At 42.2% G+C, this 12,982-nt stretch overlaps 1 protein-coding gene across 1 annotated transcript in view; it reads left to right on the forward strand.

The window, feature by feature from the left end:
* Positions 1–10,688, forward strand: part of LOC128588802 (tolloid-like protein 1) — a 63,549-nt gene extending 52,861 nt beyond the window's left edge. The window contains 3 exon segments of the mRNA XM_053595598.1: positions 5,421–5,552; positions 7,970–8,097; positions 10,449–10,688. Coding sequence (XP_053451573.1) covers positions 5,421–5,552; positions 7,970–8,097; positions 10,449–10,688 — 500 coding nt within the window.
* Positions 10,689–12,982: the final 2,294 nt, after the last annotated feature.

The raw sequence follows: 12,982 nt of genomic DNA on the forward strand, positions 1-12,982 counted from the left end.
TTGTGGTCCAACAATATATTACTGTTATTTTCTTGGACTGAATGAAATTTGTTATTATATTAACAATAATTATTTACTTAATATGATAGTAAAGCCAAACTTAATTTTATGTAACGTGCTTGAAGTTTCGAAGTCTGCCTGGGCATATAAGATGTAGTTTACTTAATTTAAGTGGTAAAGAAAAGTTAACTGTGTTCTGCTCAGAGCAGAATTACTTTTTTTAATGGGTTAAACATAAAGGAACTATTAGTGGGACTTTATATATGTAAAAACAAAAATATTTGGGAACTTGACACAGTTTTATAAGCTTAATTATAGTATTCATTATTTGGGTGTAATGCAACAAGTGACTTCAGGCCGTGGGAGTTGAAGGCAGGCCTTCCACCTCTTTCAGCAGCCTTGTATTAATGAAAAGACTAGTTCTGACTCCTGCACTAGTGAAAACAGAATTTGAAGAACAAATCCCATTTAATAGCAGTCTCCCTCGGGGATAAATACAGTGGGAATGTGATCTATTACTGATGCGCCTAATGACTGCTCAGTGGCAGAAATGGAATCAAATCCCTGACTCCCCATTTGTTTCTGTCTATAACAGATGTAGGAGTCAGATAAAATAATTTGTGTCTTGCACACATTTACATTATTTCAGATGGTCTGCTTGTCTTATCTGCCTTTCGCTGTGGGTGGATTTTTCCTTATAATTGTTCTGTTAGGTCTAGGCTAAAGTAGAAAAATACCAGTTAACTCCTGGCAAATTTCTGGGCTGCAAGCCCTCAACAAAATGGAGTAAGTCTGGTTCACTTCCAAGATAGATGGGAAAGTACTCACTAACTTCTTGCTTGACTAACTCCCCTGAGAAACCGGGAAGTACCAACTATCCCTGGACTGACTTTTAAGAAATACTAGGTGGGGAGGATATTAAAACAAAGAGGTATGACGTATGGCTAACTAACTGCAAAATTCTGATTCTGGACAATGCTTGCTTGGTACTCCACCCGGATGCACTTTGACAGCTTGCGTGTCAACCAGGATGCAGACTAAGCCTAGAAATCTTGACCCCTTAAGCACTTGGGGCTGCTCTGAGAAACACCCTGCTGGGACGCTGAGGCAGTCGCAGGAGGCTCTTCAATGAAAGGACTCTGCTGTGCATTTGGCTTGTTTGGCCGTGTGGTCTTTGCGGAACTCTTAGGCACAATATTTCTTGTATGTGAATTTTCCCATAGAGCTTTTGCTGGTATTTGTAGATGAAATCGAACCCAATATAACTGATAAAACTTTAAATATTAGTGTGATTTAATGACAAATGGTGAAACTACTGCAGCTTTCTCATTTGATTTTTGAATCCTGCTTCCAAGTTTCTGTGACTAGTGGAATTGAAGTATCTGCATGTTTATTGAAAGAGCGAGTTGTCTCTGTTGTAGCTCTTGGAGGAGTTTACTTGTGCCTTTTGAAGGGGATTATTTACACGGCGGTTCTGAGTTGAACCTGTGTGTGCTCTGCTGTGTGCAAGTGTTTATTTCAGATCCTGAACATTCAGCTGGAGCTATCTGCTCGTGTGTGTTTCAGTTCTGTTGCATGGACTGTCGACTTCTTTCTCCTACAGATAAGGAGGCTCTCTGCAATGAGAAAATTTTTATTTTTGAATCTTGCAAGAACTTGATGCAAGTTGCCACTTCAGTTCCACCCAGTATGTATTATTCACAATCTGACAGCCTGGGACAGGCTCAGAGGTGCTGCAGGCCCCTGGGAGGTGGGGGGGGACACCCCCTTCATTTTCCCTGATGAGGGACCTTTTTCTGTATCTAACCCAGAGGAATGGAAATCAGATATGTCCATTCCAAAGAAAGGACTAATTTCCACATGTTTATTTCTCCCGAACAAAACATTTATTTCTAGCACTAATAAGAACTATGTAATACTGCTTCTTTATTTTGTGTCTAGTGTATGAAAATGCCAGAAAATTTCACACAAATTATTGATAGACTTCTCAATTGTGTAATTTATTATGCAGACACTGTGAGAGACGTTTAAAGCCCTCCATCTGCCTCACTTTTCTCCTTTCTTGGATTCTCATTCTTCAAAACACAAAGTTGTTGCCCCGAGAGCAGAAGAGGAAGTGAAAATGGAAGTCAGTTGTGTTTCCTAACAGTTTTTCCCCTAGTTAGGTGACCTTTCTAGGGGAAAAAGTATAGAATGTGCTAGGCGCGGTGGCCCACGCCTGTAATCCCAGCAGAGGCAGGTGGATTGATTGAGCTCAGGAGGTGGAGACCAGCCTGAGCAAGAGTGAGATCCCATCTCTAAAACAAGCCAGGCGTGGTGGTGGGTGCCTGTAGTCCCAGCTACTCAGGAGGCTGAGCCCGGAGGGTCACTTGAGTTCAGGCGTTTGAGGTTGCTGTGAGCTGTGACACCAGAAACACCTGGATGATTTCAAGTATCCCAGTGACTTCTTGGGATTCTCTTTCCATGTGACTCTGACACACAGGCAGCTTTAGCACCTTCTGCTCATGTGGGCATGGCGACGTTCCTCTGCTGCTTTCAGTCACTCCTTCATTAGTCTAGCTTTGAACTTGAGCTTAAATTTCAATTAATCCATAAATACATTATAGCACATTCAACTTTCATGTGACTTTGATTAAATTAAATTAGGCAATATCAGATGTGGGGAAGAAGGCAAGAAACAGTGTTAACCTGGGAAAGTAAAAAATAACAGATGCTTAGGCAGATGTGACTATATAAATAATAACAACGCATCTTCTTCCCATCTTTCCTCCCCTACTTCTTCTTTTCTTCCAAAAATTATTGAAATTACTATTTTCTAGCACAACAGAAGTATGATAATGGGCTACAGAGCCCTGGCTTTACTTCAGGTTTTATGCCCCTTTAGTGACCATCACCTTAGTCAGTTTATGTTCTATCAAACCTTCAAACTATTGTACTTTGAAATATCATTTAATGACTTGACAGTTCCACTACAGTGAAGTTTAGACATTGGGAGTATTTTACGTCTTGGCAGAGTTTTCATTATGAAATGATTGTGGATTTAAACACTCAAACAGTAATGCACATGTTACTGAGTAACACATGTGCACAGGTTTGTCTTTTAACCTTTTTGTGTCCCTCATGTATGGCCATTCAGACGCTACTGATAACATGGTGATTCCGGAGATCTCTTTCCTCCAGAGGGCTAGTCTCTGCACAGTCCGTCTCGTCACCAGCCAGTTACAGATGTGAACTAGTTTCCTCCAAGCTATTTTACTTACCATTGTTAGGTTTTTAAACAACTCTCAAAAACCTGGCTGAGCTGGAGTTCAACTAAAGCTCATCCTATCAGGTCTTATTTTAAGTACAAAAACCATCATTCTGTAAATATTTTCATAGAGATTACTATTTCAGAGTAATTCTGGCACCATAATTTTTTTAATTGGCTCTTTCCATTTACCAAATATAAAGTGTATTTCTGCACTCAGAGGGAAGCATTTTTTTCTGATGCTTCTTAAGTAAATAGCCCCAGCAAATCTATAGTAATACAATATATTTAAATAGTTTACTGCTTAACTTTCAGTATTAGAAAATGCAGTCACTCGCACCATTGTGGTAGGAAGTATGGTTTACCAGCCACCCTTTCTGGATAGGTCTCTCAGAATTTATAAACTATTAACATTATTCTCACTGTTGTTATAGTTAAGGAAATAGGGGTTCAAAATTATGATGAATTGCTCTAAAATTGATTTTACAAAACTATTTCTCTATTTAGATTTTGGATTTTTATACATTTTGGCATTTGGTGCTCTTTTAAAGAATAATTTTCTTTCTTTTTTTAGAGAGAGTCTCACTTTGTCACCCTGGGTAGAGTACCATCGCGTCATAGCTCACAGCAACCTCAAACTCTTGGGCTTAAGTGATTCTCTTGCCTCAGCCTCCTGAGTAACTAGGACTACAGGTACCTGCCACAACACCGGGCTATTTTTAGAGATGAGGTCTCGCTCTGGCTCAGGCTGGTCTTGAACTCCTGAGCTCAAGCAGTCCACCTGCCTCGGCCTCCCAAGTGGTGTGATTTCAGGCATGAGCCACGGTGCCCGGCCAGAATAATTTTCTTTAGTCTGCTTTTTATGTTGTTTTTTCATAGTACGTGCTAGAAGAGCAGTGGATAAGTCACAAACACACTGATTCTGATGTCTCCTTTAAAACCTGAGATTGCCTGTATGTATTTGAAATATTCTGATACAGCCAGCACTTGAATAGCTCTTTGAAGCATGTATGGTCTATGCCATGTAATCCATCTCCCAAAGGAGAAAAGTAGATGCACTTTTAAAAACTGACGCCAGGTTCTCTAACAAAAACATCTTCCCTACACCTATTTCCGTAGAGTAAATATTGATTTGATAAAAAAGGAAAAATAGCAGACTGTGCATGCCACCAGGAGCTCACCAGGAAGAGCAGCTGAGAGAGTAAAACTTGAACCCAGCCTGAGTTCTGTGACTGTCATGTGTCCCTCCTGTTCCTTCTGTGTGGGAGTGGTGGGCGCCTCACGTGCCGTCAGACCGTGTGTTAGGAGCAGGCTGCCAGTTTTGACTATAAGGGACGAGCCAGCCGTAGGATGACAGCTGCCGTGATAGCTGACACCTCCCCCTGCACAGACCGCTTGTTAATGTAGCTTGGCGTTTTTCCCTGTAGTGAATTTGTTGGCTGTTTCTTAAAGCTCATATTTCCTAGTCTAACTTCACTTCTAGCGCACTAAAAGTCCTTTTAGGGGATTACGTATTAATGAACTGGAGTGCCAGAGTAGATTTGTTTAAAATATATAAATTAATTTTCTTCTTGAGAGTAGTCTAATGATGCTTTTTCCTGTCTTGGAATGTTATGGAATGTCCAGATTCATTAATGCTAAGCGCAACTGCAAGGTTAATGGGGAAAAAAAATCAACCACAGTAGTTACACTGAATGATTTTTTTGAAGTGATTACATACAAAACTTGGAGCCTTGTTTAGCCTCTGTCTATACACCATGGTAAATATTTGAATGATTTCCCTCTTACTTAAATACTACTCCTTGCCTTTATTCAAACTAGACAGAATTTGAAGTTCCTTTTTCAAAATTAGCAATAAATACTTAGGAGGAATTTGCAAAAAGATCTGTCGATTTCCTCCTCCTTCTCATCAGCATAGGAATGAAAGAGGATTACAAGTTGTCATTGTAGCACAAGTGGTCGCGGACACCCAACCCATGGTGCAAGGCTTCAAACTAAACAAGGAAAGGGTAAAACTAAGAAATTATAATTTTTTTTTGTTTTATATTGGGAATGGGAAAAGCTGTAACTTAGTTTACCCTTTGCCAATGTTAACCACAACTAAATGACTCTCCTTCAACATTCTTTGTTTTTAAAATTACTTACTAAACTATGGGGTTTATCTGTCTGCTAGACAAAGATGAATGTTCTAAAGACAACGGCAGGTGTCAGCCCGAATGCCTTAACACGATGGGAAGCTACACGTGTCAGTGTCAGTGTCGTAACGGCTTCGTACTACATGAAAATAATCACGATTGCAAGGAAGGTATGAGAAGGGACACTCTTTTCTTGGTAACATGTGGTATTTCACATTGTCTGGGTAAAGCACTGCTTCTAAGTAAAGTTCATCATTTCAGTGAATGATATCTTGGTTGACTATTCAAATGGCCAAAAAAAAAAAATTGTGTAATGTCCAGACGTACCAGAGGTACTGCTGGACGCGTCCTTCACACGTAGGTGGCATTAGAGTATAACAGATGCAGAAGTTGCTAGGATGCCATCTGGTAGCCAGAGAAGCCCCTATTATCCCGAGTCTCTGTAGAGCAGACTTATAACACTGTCTGTATTCCAACCTAATTCAGTTAAATGTTTAACATTTCATGTAATATCCATCCCCAAAATACTCACATATGTGCTACTTCAGTGACGCCCTTCGAAATACCAGGAGTATCAGACTCAAATGCCGACCAAAGTAAAGACATTTGAAAGTGGTAGAGACTCTGTCATTTGAAGTTTTAAGTCATGGTGTTGGCCCCAAAATGTATACTAGTAGCACAAAGATACCTACCAGATTTTGTCCCCAACACCTTACAAATTCCAAGATCTCTTGAAAACGATGATCTTACTCCCCTTAGCCACTATGATGAAAAGATCACTGACGGGGGTCATGTGGGAACAAGAAATACTCATTCCATTCTTACTTCCCTTGAGGGTCTCATCTTGAATTTTTTACTTGAATTCGATTTATACCTCTTTTGAAAGGAGAATTACCAAGACAAATTTTATAACTTTAGCCAGCAGCATGTAGAATGGCGGTTAGATAACAACCTTGGTGTACCTATTCAAATCATATTCTAATTAATATACTAGTCTAGTAATTTAAGTCATTAGAGATTATTCTGATTGATCTTTGCACCATTCAGCTCTGTTTAAATACGATCATGTGTCAGTGATCTTTTCTCATTTTCCATTGAGAAATGGCCCGGTGCAGAGTCGTATGCAAGCAGAATTGTGTTTCCTGTATGAGCACTATATTTGTGGCTTAGTAATATATTCTATTAAATTAGTAGGTTGGGCAACAGGCCAGTTATTTTTCCCCAGACATGAAGATAATTCAGAAGAAAAGAATGAGACAAATGAGGCAGCTTTTGCAGATTGTATGGGTAGCCTGTGGCTCACAGGTAGCAAATACATCTCTGGTTGTAGAAGCTAAACTTTCTTTCAGATAAAATGACATCCAGGTACCTCTAAATGAAGTTCATCCCTATTGCTAGGAAATGGGTGGGATTTTCTTTAACCTCTGCTATCACACATGCTTTTTGTACAGTTTAGCAGAGAACCTCTGAGCTTTCTCTCAGGCTACTTGCCAAATTCTGCAGAGTTCACATTTTACGTGGCAAGGCAAAGAGGGACAATGGAATAGAAGCCCTATCAGGACTGGGACCAAAGTTCTGAGACTGTTGTCTTGATACCATTTCTGTAGATAGTTTGACAGGAGCTGAATTTCACCTGTCTCTTTTTCTGTGATGAATTCAGATCTCTGCATGGAAACTTGGCACAGTGACGGCAGGTGTAGTCTCAAGGAGTGAACGATGGCCGCAGCCACAGCAGCAAGGACAGAAGCTAAGGCTGGACAGGCGTCCCTTGTTTGCAACAGTCTAGAGTAGAGAATCCCAGTCTAAACCAGGTGTAAAGGGTACAGCATCATAAACCACATGGAATGGAAAAAGTCTAAGAATATCAAATATCTTTGAAATTTGATATTAACAACGTGGAATGGTCTCGTCTACAATGACGTTTTCATTCCAAAAAATAAATAAACAAACTAAAAAAAAGTGCTGATCGAATGAGATACTCTTTGAAGTTAGTTCAGAAGTTGTCTCCAGGACTAGTAGCTGTTCACTTATTTTTCCCTGTATTCTTCTTTTTGCTTTGATAAAATTAAGGCTTGTTTATCTTAGTAGCTAAAATTCTGAGTTAGGTATTCAGGTGTACACTTAGCTAAAGGAGAGGGGAAAAGGTAAATATGTGATTCATAACTTGTCTTAAGGATGTTAGCTGTGAGTGATGTTTCAGTTAATAGAAAAAAAGAATTGGAAATGGCATGGCCTAAGGTTTTTCTTGGGGTGTTGTGTTAATATCTCACACATACCCAGTGTTGATATTTTTGATTGTCGATATCTCTTGCTCTGGAAAAGTCTGAGCTACAGACTCCTTAGTTGAAAAGCAGGTTCAGTTTTGTTTAGCATTTATTATTTATTGCTAATAATGAGGCAGACAGCAAACGTTGACGGTGAGGAGCACTGTACTTCCCACAGCAGCGGAGTGTGGCAACAGTGGCGTGACAGCCGGTCAGTCGTTGGGAAACTCTCCAAACAGGGGAGCAGGAACACGGGCCACTCGCACTCGGGCCGATCCCAGGCTGGATTTCTGCACTAACTCGTGTTCCGGTTCTTGGCACAGCTGAGTGTGAGCAGAAGATCCACAGTCCCAGTGGCCTCGTCACCAGCCCTAACTGGCCCAACAAGTACCCCAGCAGGAAGCAGTGCACGTGGGGAATCAGCACCGCCCCTGGCCACCGCGTCAAATTAGTAAGTGAGCACAGCCGTTTCCTTTCCAGTACGCTGACTGCCCCTGTCTTTTGTGGCTGGCACTCGGAAATAAAATAAAACGTTTATTCAATCAAATTGAATCACTAGGCAGCTGGAAAAGATGTTCCTTCTTGTGCTTTCCTACCTACACTAAACAAATCCTTGGTTTTGTAGGTCAAGGTGACAGGGTGGATGCTTCACAAGTAATTACTGGAAGTCCCTGCAGTAGGCTACACTTCCCTGTGTGTTACTGGTAATGATGTCTCCAAATGTGGAAAATAAATGAAGTAACGAAAAAGAAATCAGAAATTCAGCAGGAAAGTAATAGAATAATAATTCACTTAAACTCGGCGTAGTATGTATGTTCTGCTGGTGGCACCACAGATGCAAAGCATACGTCTTTTGAGTATAATCTAAAGAAATAAAATTAGAGGACTATAGACATTTTAACAATGTCCTGCAATTTGCTGTTCTCAGAAGCAGATCAAGTGGGCTCTCTAGTTGAGGACAAGTGTTGTCTGGGCACTTAGCTCCCTGAAGCAGTCCAGTCCTGACGCTTTTAACACTTCTGTTAGGACCCTTCCCTCCAGTGAATTTTTTTTTTTTTTTTTTTAACTGAAAGGCCTTATTATCAGAGACAGTTGCCACGCCATTCACGTTCCCAGCATGGAGTGGACTTTCCAGACAGAGATTGGGTTCCCATCAACCCCTCTGCTGAAGGGCGCTGGGTGCTGAGATGACAGCCCCATGGGGGTGCAGCTGCTTTTCGGTACTGCCCACGGTCCTGATTGAGAGAGGAGCCCTCTGAACCTTACGGAGAAATACAGAGGCAGCGTCCTTCTCAGCAGTGCAGTTTTTAAGGGAGTCGAGGAAATAGATTTTAACAAAGACATTTCCTTGGGTAGAGTAAAATTTTGTTTGGTTTCATATTCTTTATCTTTAGAGAACTTCCTTTTATAATATATATACGGAATGTGTATAATGGCCCTTTTGAAAGCAGTTTCATGTGTATAGAACTTTAGGGTGACAGTTCACTTTCTTCATTTTTTAAACACCTGACTCCACTATTTCTCACCTTTTATAGATTCTTATAATTGTGTTGTAAAACTTACCTTTATTTATGTGTAAGTAATGATACTTTTTTCTTTGGCTGCCTTACAAATTTTCTGGTCATTAGAGGTTTAGGTAACGTATCCAGGTGTCTGTGTCCATCTGCGGCATGTCTCTGGTCAGGGATGCCCTGGGGTTTATTCTCTGCATTTGTTGAGTTCTTGCATCTGTGTTGTGTCATTAATCTTGAAAGCTCCCGACCTTTATTTCTTCACATAATTCTTCTGCATCACTGACTCTCTTCTTCTGGGATTCAAATTACACCTATGCCAGATTGATAAATCCTGCCAATCTTGGATGTTCTGTTCATTTTTTGTCGTTCTTTGTAATTTCTTTTGAACTGTCTTCAAGCTTAGTGACTACTTCCTCAGCCATCCTAAATCTATTGACAGACTTGTCAAAAGCATTCTCTATCTTTCTTACCATATATATATTTTTTTATTTCTAGCATTTACATTTGACTCATAATCATAGTTTCCATTGTGTTACTCTGTCTGGGCTGCCTTAACGATATACCACAGACTCCTTGCTTAAATAACAGAAATGTATTTTCTCATAGTTCTGAGGACTAGAAGTCTAGCTTTTCCGAGCTGGTGTCCAGTGCGGTCTCTTATTCCTGGCGTGTGGGTGGCCACCTGCCCCCGAGTCCCCACAGGCCTGGCCTTGGGGTGACACTGTGGGGAGAGAGGACACTCCAGAGTCTGTCCCTTGTCCAATAGGGACACCAGCCCTGTGGCACTAATGCTCCTCCCGTGGCTTCATTTGGCCATAATTCCATCCCTAACTATGCTGTCTTTAAATATGTACAGTCACATTGGGGGTTAGGGCTTCAACATACGAATTTTGAAAGAGCACAGTTCAATCATAGCACCATCTTTCTGCTGAGATTTCCCATCTGTTCTGATACATCCCTGCGTTACTCTGTTCAGCCTTGTAACCATAGTCTTTTCACATCCCGTTTGCTATGAGCAGGGCCATGTCTCCAACTGATGTGTCAGGTGCTCTCAGCAGAGTGCTGTGGTGCTGTTGTTGTTGTTGTTTGTTTTTTCCTGGCCTTTTTGTGCATCATGTAATTTTTAATTGAATACTAAGCATTGTGTATAACAGTAGACGGATGTTCTCCCTGGAAGTGGCGGCATCTCTTTAGTTAGGCCGTTAGTGGGTGGAAGTGTTCAGGGCATCTACTTGGAGCACTTTTTTTGGCGCTGTCTTTGCCATCAGCATGGCCACTGGCTCCACAGGCCTTTGCTGCAGGGTGGAGGCTGGATCAGAGGTGTCTGCTCAGCCTTCCGCACTCAGTTTCTCTGTTCGTGTCCTCCACACATGGTGTCTCCGTGCTCTCTTCTTTTCCTCTGTGGTGGATGGCAGCTGCTTGTCTCCTGGGGTGTCTGGTGGAGAAGGTGAGGAACTCTCGGCTGTTCCAGGCAGCCCTGGCCCCAGCCCTGAACGGCTGGGTCTCAGGCTGGGCCTCCTCTCTGTGATGGCGCCAGGCTCTGTGTGTGTTCCCTGCACGGCTGGGTCTCAGGCTGGGCCACTTCTCTGGGCCTCCTCTCTGTGATGGCGCCAGGCTCAGTGTGTTCCCTGCATGGCTGGGTCTCGGGCTGGGCCTCCTCTCTGGGCCTCTCCTCCATGCTGGCCCCTCTGCATATTCTCTGAATATGAGAATTCTCTGAATGAGAATATGCAGAGGGGAATACGGCTCTGCATATTCTCTGTTGGTCTTCTTTGGAAAGGACTTTCTTTTCCCTGCCCCAGTGACAGAAGATCTCAAGTGTGATTGGTTAGTGTCCCACATCCAGGACTTCCCCAAGGGCTAAAATGTTTTGTTTTTGTTCATTGGTTTTGTCTAGTTTTATTTTTAACCTTTCCAAGGCCTATGGTTGGTCTGCACCTTGGCCCTGGAAGTGACAAGGTTTTCTGATGCTCTCTGGGAGGCTTAGACTGATTTGCACAGCAGGACTGCAGCAAGCCTTGTGCCTTCCTCACTGCTGTGGCCGCTCCCCTCCCCAAGCCTGCAGCAGCGGGAAAGACCTCTTGTGGCTCCTGCTCTGTCCATAGTCTGTCTGGGAGAGGGGTCTGCCAACCGGGCCAGCTTCCTCGTGTCTGCAGCTCCCAGGTGGTATGGCCTACTCTCACTCCACCTGACCTTAGGGATTTGTCACAAGTTTGATCTGAATGCCTTTTACCCGAGTATATGACACCAGCATCTCTTTTTCCTGTGGTCTGCTGGAGAGGGCCCAGCACACGTCCCATCCTTTTCTGGGAGGAGCCTGACACTGAACAGATTGAGACGGCGAGGCTGGTCTGTGACCGCTGCTCTGGGGTGTGCTCAGGCACGGTGGAGATTCTTCCCAGCTTGCGGGTAGGGTAGAATCAGTGCCAGCTGCAGGGGTCTGTGCCGGGGGATGAGAACTGGTGATGTGTCCCAGTTTCAGACACCACAGCCTTGGTTCATTCCTGAGTGCGCCTATCTCAGCTCAGGCACCTCCTTCCAGCTCCAGGACGGCCTGTTCCTTCACTGATTCCAGGCTTTCTTCACATGCCAGGATTCTGCTTGACATGGGGAAACAAAGCATGTCTGGTCAACAATCCTGCTTGCTGGTATCCTAGGAAGATAGAATAGAAGCTTAATGAGAGCCTTCGTGCCAGTGCTGATCTTTGGGGTGTTTGAATTTGTGGTTTGTGTGGAGGTGGTTACGGTGTAAACCAGGTCATTACCACTCATCAGATTTATCATGTTACTGCCACTTCAAAGTTCCCGAAGCCCTCCTGCCGCGTCACTCAAGTTCATGTGTAAAAACTGACTCTTAGTGTCACCCAGAAGGTCAGGGTCAGTAGAAAGAGTGTTAAACACCTTAGCCACTAACCCCAAGTGATATTAATATTTTGACTCTATATTTTGTAACTTAACCAGTTCAAATCATTTACTCACCTACTTAAAATACTTTGACATTTATTATTATTTATTATACAGGAAATTTCATCAAAATGCTACGTAGTATAAAATGAATACGTTTTGCCTGATTTCTTTGTGAACCTTAATTTTCCTGGAAGAACTTCAACCTGAACTGAAGTTTAGAAAATAGATTCCAGTGAAACTTGAAAAATCATGAAATCTTTTAATCTCCCTGGACCAAGAGCAGATACTTACCTACCCACCAGAGCTTTCCTGAGCCAGGGCAGAAAGGAAAAACAAAGGAAATATTCGATATCTCTGGGAATACAATGGACCCTTCTGTACAACTCAGGGTGGGAAAGTGAGGGAACTTCTTTTTTTAATTTTTTTTTTTTTAATTTGACAGAACAGAATGCATTTACCATGTACAACATGATGTTTTGGTGTTTATGTACTTTCTGCAATGACTAAATCTAGCTAATTAACAAAGTTCATATTTGATTATCTTTGTGGTGAGAGCTCCGAATATCCACTGTCTTAGCATTTTCAAGACTACAATATACATAGTGTGATTAACTATCATAGTGTAACTAACTGTCCTTGCCACACAGTACAGCAGAGCTCCGGAGCTCACTCTTTCTATCCAGCTGCAACTTTGTATCCTGTGCCACTAATGAAGGGATTTTCTTCTTGTCACGGCTGACTGGTATTCCAGTGGGTGTGTATCCAGCCTTGCCTTCATGGCCTCTTCTATCTGTGAACACTCAGGTTGATGCCAGTCTTGCCTGGTGTGAGCCGCGCTGCAGTCGGCTCCAGAGTGCGATGTCTCTTTGACACACTGATATCGTTCCTTTGAATATAAATCATTAGTGGGATTCC

This window comes from Nycticebus coucang, chromosome 6 (assembly GCF_027406575.1).
Source record: "Nycticebus coucang isolate mNycCou1 chromosome 6, mNycCou1.pri, whole genome shotgun sequence".
NCBI lineage: Eukaryota > Metazoa > Chordata > Mammalia > Primates > Lorisidae > Nycticebus > Nycticebus coucang.